Source organism: Propithecus coquereli, unplaced genomic scaffold (assembly GCF_000956105.1).
Source record: "Propithecus coquereli isolate 6110/MARCELLA unplaced genomic scaffold, Pcoq_1.0 Scaffold265, whole genome shotgun sequence".
NCBI lineage: Eukaryota > Metazoa > Chordata > Mammalia > Primates > Indriidae > Propithecus > Propithecus coquereli.
In genome coordinates this window covers 2,038,310-2,045,044 of record NW_012148230.1, presented here as the reverse complement: position 1 = coordinate 2,045,044, position 6,735 = coordinate 2,038,310, and the positions used below count along the sequence as shown (strand labels likewise).

The following is a 6,735-nucleotide window of genomic DNA, read 5'->3' as shown; positions in this document are numbered from 1 at the left end:
AACATATGAAAAAAATAATCAATGTCACTAGTCATCACGGAAATGCAAATCAAAACCACAATGAGATATCACCTAACCCCAGTGAGAATGGTTTTTTATCAAAAAATCCCAAAACAATAAATGCTGGTGTGGATGTGGAGAGATAGGAACACTTATACACTGTTGGTGGGACCACAAACTAGTGCAACCTCTATGGAAAATAGTATGGAGAGTCCTCAAAGAACTAAAAGTAGACCTACCATTTGATCCAGCAATCCCACTACTTGGTATTTACCCAAAGGAAAAAAGTCATTATCAAAAAGACAACTCCACTAGAATGCTTATTACAACACATCACAATCACAAAGATGTGGCATCAACCCAAGTGCCCATCAATTCATGAGTGGATTAACAAAATGTGGTATATGTATACTATGGAGTACTACTCAGCCACAAAAAAATGAATTAATACCTTTTGCAACAATCTGAATGGAACTGGAGACCATTCTCCTTAGTGAAATATCTAAAGAATGAAAAAACAAATACCACATATACTCTCTATTAAATTGGAACTAACCGATCAGCACTCAAGTGCACAGACGGAAGCAAAACTCAAAGGAAACCATGCAGGTGGTGGAGGAAGAAGGGGATGGGTGCAATCATACCTAATGGGTAAATGTACACTATCTGGGTGATGGATACACTTATATCTTTGACTCAAGCAGTACAAAAGCAATCCATGTAACCAAAATATTTGTACCCCTGTAATATTCTGAAATTAAAAAAAAGTTTAAAAAGTTAAAAAACAAAAAAGAATATGAACATATGAACTGAGCCCTAAGATTATCTCAATTTGCTGAATGGAGAAAATGTCCAGGCCATAGCATAGGGAGGAAGAGCCAACTAGAACCCAGTAATCTCTGTGATATAAAGGAATGAAATAACATCTTTTGCAGCAACTTGGATGGAACTAGAGGCCATTATCCTAAGTGAAGTATCTCAAGAATGGAAAAATAAATACCACATGTTCTCATCTGTAAGTGGGAGCTAAAGATGGGTATACATGGTCATATGGAGTGGTATAATGGACACTGGAGACTCAGAAAGGGGAGAGAGATAAGGGATCAAAAATTACCTGTCAGGTACAATGTACACTATTTTGAAGACAGGTACACTAAGAGCCATGAATTGACCATACATTAATACAATTCATCCATATAACAAAAACACTGTACCCCCTCAATCTATTGAAATATAATAAATAAATAACTAAGAATCATAGACCTAAATATAAAACTTAAAACTACAAAACTTCCAGATGAAAACACAGGCAAAGCTCTTTGTAACTTTGGGTCAAGCAAAGATATTTTGACATACAATTCCAAAAGCACAATTTGTGAAGAAAAAATGGATAACTGGACTTTACTTATAAGTAGAATAAATGATAGCTTTTCAGGATTAAGAGAAAAAACTGACATACTCCTTGATTTTCTTTGGGTTCCCAAGCAGTGTTCAAGTGTTAAATCTCAACATTTCCTCTTTGGAGGCAACACTACCCACTTAAACCACTTCTCCCAGTCCTCATTACCTTCTCCCTAGCCCTCATCCCCACCCCAAATACCTTTTTCCTTCCTTAATTACGTTAGCACTTGTCTCCTTCTATTCCTCACCAAAATACTTGACACTTCGGTATTCACACTGATGATTCCTCCACTGCCCTGATCTCATAAATTCTGAGTCTTCTTACCTAGTTGCTTTCACTACCACACTTCTTTAAAGAGTATAATTTCAGTTAAGCATGGTAAATAGAACGCATTTCTCCACTCCTTCGAAAAACCCCAATAGAATACAATATAATTAAAGTATAAATTCACAGTATCAAAGAAAGTAGAAAATCTGTAACAATGGGAAATAACACATGTCCATAGGAAGTAAGAAAGTGAAAAGCAGGGAAGCAGTAACTAATTTGCGTATCAGAATAAGTTGAAACATAAGTGTCCCGCAAAGGGGAGGTCAAGATTTGTGGAGTTAGCCAGCTCCAGTAAAGCTCAGGAACTGGAGAACCCTGGAACAAATGGAGAAAGAGAATAGGGTGCTGAAACTGGACTGATTCAAAGTCTGTATAAGAAGCAGGTAGAACCCCAGTTCCGTGCTGAGCCCACACGGAAAGGCAACTATTCTTCCCCATACAGTGGAAAACAAGAGGGAAAAATGAACCGCAGAGCCTTTGGACTCAAAGACACTAGGCATCTTGCCAAAATCAGGAGAATTAAGTAAAATATGACTCAAAATGCCCTACATTCCCTATCTCCATTAACATAATGGGAGGCTTATACCCACAGATAGGGTTCCCAAATGAATTAAAGGACACCCAGTTAAATTTAATTTCAGATAAACAACAAATACTTTTTAATGTATGTCTGTCTCAAATATTGCAGGAAAATTTAACTGGTGCCCTATATTTTTAATAGCTATCTCTGGAAACCCTACCTTCAGACTAGAGACCAGAGAATTCTTCTTTGCGAAATCTGTCTGGCCCAGGAAAGGAAGTTAAAGATATTAACTTTAATGGGCTCTCAATAATCACAAATCCTTACCTGAACACACTATACACACATTCTTCACTGGAAACAAAGTTTTCCTCTACAATTTATTCAAATCCTAAGACCCGTATGTGAAGAAACATTAATTTTTTAGACTTTCCAAAGTAAAGAGGTAAGATATATTTTTAATAAATGAAATATGATGAAATATGATATTTAAGTAAGACAATGGAAATAAATAGAGGAAAAATCCAAGAGCTGTTAAGGTGTTTAATATTTCATCTTTAATGTTTTCAAAGAACAATTAATAGTACAATTTCGGCCCATATTTTTATATGACAGAATAACCTTGGAATTAAAAAACTATATTGTTTACACAATGGAATTGTTTTAAGAGTGACTAACTCAACAATATACTAATATTTTAGTAATGAAATAATAGCAAGTAACAGCTACATGTTAAAATATTCCATATGATTCACAGAAGAATTCAAGGAGGTGGATTATAATTACAGGTTGTGCCAAAAGAAAACGCCCAAAGCAAATAGGGTAATAAAAGAAACCAAAATTTGTAACAATGGCTCATAAACTTGACTAATCATTATAATAACATGGACATCTTTTTTAACAAAAAAAAAATTTTTCATGGACCGTCTCCAAAGCTACTAAATAGAATATCAGGGAGGTAGGGCCCCAAATTATATAATTTTTAAAAGCTTCCCCATGAGATTCTGATACTCAGTAATATTTTGGAACTACTGCTTTAGAATGCTCACTTGGGTATGCTCATTCACTACTAAGATCAATTTGCTTTAAGCACAGTTACTATGCTATAAATAACAAATGATGAAATTATTTTTCTTACCTGGGATACATTGCTGACATAATTCATTTGGACAGCACTTTCCTTATCAACTTGATTACAAAGGTTCTGTAAAGTAGATGCATATTCTTTATCACTTTTTATTCTCAGGGCCATAAATTTCTTCACTGTTTCCAGTAACCGTAATTCCCAGTCTTGCAATTTTAACACAGCTTCATGTGAATTCTTCAGGTCACTCCCAAACCCCATTTTTGTAAGGCACTGCTAATCTTCCACACTGCACAAGTGAGCCTTCTAATCAGCACATACCTGTATATGTAAACACAAGGGAAAAAAACCTTAAATCAAAAGGAAATTAGTCTTCAAAGCAAAGTTATGGCCCATTCTTTATGGGGTAAAAAACTCACTGCAAGCAAATGTTTTCTCCCAAAGATCAGGAACAAGATGTCCACTCTATTGTTGATTTCTAGTCAATATTATACTGGAGGTTCCAGCTATTACAATCAAATACATGAAATAAAAGACATTCAGATTGGAAAGGAAGAAATAAACTATATTTGTGAATAACATCACTGTATGCAGAAAATCCTAATGCAATAAAAAAATTATTAGAATAAATGAGTTTAGTGATATTACAGGTTACAAGATCAACACACAAAAATCAATTATATTTCTATATACCAGTAATGATCAATCCAGAAAAGAACAGCACTAAAAAAGAGGAAAATACTTAAGAATAAATTTCACAAAAAATTTAAAGCTTATACTCTTATAACTAGAAAACATTATTGAAAGAAATTTTCAAAGACCTAAGTAAATCGAAATACTCATGAATAGGTTGAAAGACTTAATATTATTAAGGAGGCAAGACTTTCTTTTACAAAAATTGACAAGCAAATCCTAAAATGTATATGGAAAGGCAAGGGAGCCAGAATACCCACAAAAAAATCTTGAAAAAGAAGAACAAAGTTGGAGGATTCACGTTTTCTGATCTCAAAACTTACTAAAAAGCTATAGTAATCAAGAAACTATGGTACTGGCATATGGACAGACATGGGGATCAATGGAATAAAATAGAGTGTCCAAATATAACTCTTCACATTTATGGTAAAATGATTTTCCACAAGGGTGCCAAGTCTATTCAACAGGGAAAGAAAAGTCTTTTCAACAACTAGTCCTGGGACAACTGGATTTGCACGTGCAAAAGAATGAAGCAGGATGCCTTCCTTAGACTATACACAGAACGTTATCTCTAAATGGTTAGTAGACCTAAATATCAGAGCTAAAACTACAAAGCTCTGAGAAGAAAACACAGGAGCAAGTCTTTGTAACCTTGGCTTAGGTAATGGTTTCTTAGATACAACAACAAAAGCATAAGTGACAAAATAAAAACACATAAATTGGATTTCATCAAAATTAAAAACTTCTGTGCTTCCAAAGATACCATTAAGAAAGTGAAAAGACAACCTATAGAATGGAAGAAAATATTTACAAATCTTACATCTGATAAGGGACTTCTATCTGGAATATATAAAGAATTCTTACAACTCAATAATAAAAAGACAAATCAATTAAAAATGAGCAAAGTACTTGAATAGACATTTCTCCAAAGAAGATATACAAATGTCCAATAAACACATGAAAAGATGTTCAATATCATTAGCCATCAGGAAAATGCAAATCAAAAATACAATGAGATACTACTTTACACCACCAGGATGTCTATAATCAAAAAGACAGATAATAACAAATGTTGCAGAGATTGCTAAGAGACTGGAACCCTCATCTCCCACTAGTACAAATGTGTTAATAAAATGGTGCAGCCACTATGTAAAACAGTTTGCAAGCTCCTCAAAACGTAAAACATAGTTACCATATTACCCAGAAATTCCACTCCTAGGTATATACCGAAGAGAAATGAAAATATGTCTACACAAAACTTCGCACATGAATGTTTGATGCAACATTATTCATAATAGCTACAAAGTGGAAACAACCCAAATATCTATCAATTCATGAATGAATAAATAAAATGGGTAACATTCATACAATGGAATATTTGGCAATAGAAAGGAATAAAGTATTGATATAGGCTACAACATGGATGAACCTGGAAAACATTTTACTAAGGGAAAGAAACCAGACACAAAAGACCACATTGTATGATTCCATATATATGAAGTATCCAAAACAGGCAAATCTATAGAGATGGAAAGCAGGTTAGTGGTTGCCCAGGGCTGGAAAATTTGGGGAGAAATGAGGAGTGACTGCTAATGGGTACTGAAATTTCTTTTTGTGGTGATGAAAGTGTTCTAAAATTGATTGTAATGGTGGCTGCATAACTCTGTGAATGTACTAAAAACAACTGAATTGTACAGTTGCAATTAGTGAATTCTTTGGTATGTGAATATAGCTCAAAAAAGTTGTTTAAAAATCACTACAGTACAACTTATGATCATCTAAAGGTCAATTTATCATAAACTTCCCCACAATATCCTGCTTGTTTATTATATATAAATCCTGAAAATGACTGTAGAATTTATTTTGCTCTCCAGTTTCCTAGAATTTCAGGCAGTAAATTTGTCAGAGCTAGTTAGAAGAAATGAAGAAATATACCTTTTATTTTTAGTTCTAGATCAGCCATACCAGAGGTCAATTTCTTGTTATTCAGCTGATATCCTCTAAGCCACATAGAAAAACAAGAAGAGGTTTATATCTCTAACCTCAGTGATCTCATCTGAAGACAGGTAAAAATGAGGGTTTTCCAAACAGAGAAAAAAATTGTAATTTTTTCCCAACTGAAAGCTGTCCAGTTTCATGAACTCTCAAATAATTAGGAAAAAAAACAAAATGCTTATGAAAAAACTCCACTTCATCAAAGTTTCCAAAGTAGAAACCAAGACAATAAATGGACCTTAACATAAATAAGTCAATGCAAAGTAACTTATTTATTTGCTTTAACATTAAATAGGATAATTACAGTTTTTTTCATTTTGTATGCAGTAGCTTTAAAAGAAATTACTTTAACATACTGTATCTTTTATGGGACACAAGAATTTACTATGAACATTTTTCTGTTATTTTACCTGCACAGCTTTACTCAGGTCTATCTCATCTGATGTTTCCAACAGAATAATAAGGAACATTTTTTGAGGCCAAAGAAGGGTAAAATATTTTACTTTTCTAAAAAAGCTATGTCTCATATTGCGGTTCATGTTATTCTGTAACTTGGAATAAATATCATTCCTGCTTCTAAATGTATCTTGACAACAAGTTTTTCTTCCACTATCAGAAATTTCAAAAGGATTGTGAAAAGCTTAGAAGAATAAAAAGGGAAATAGAATCTGGCAGCTATCTAAGAAACATTCAAGCCTTTCCTAAAGACTTAAC

At 33.6% G+C, this 6,735-nt stretch overlaps 1 protein-coding gene across 1 annotated transcript in view; it reads right to left on the bottom strand.

Moving 5' to 3' along the window:
• FER (fer (fps/fes related) tyrosine kinase) overlaps positions 1 to 6,735 on the bottom strand; it is a 403,356-nt gene that overhangs the window by 348,592 nt on the left and 48,029 nt on the right. Inside the window, exon 4 of the mRNA XM_012647371.1 lies at positions 3,388 to 3,654. Within this exon, the coding sequence (XP_012502825.1) occupies positions 3,388 to 3,594 (207 nt within the window). The 5' untranslated portion in view covers positions 3,595 to 3,654. The remainder of the gene's footprint in view (positions 1 to 3,387; positions 3,655 to 6,735) is intronic.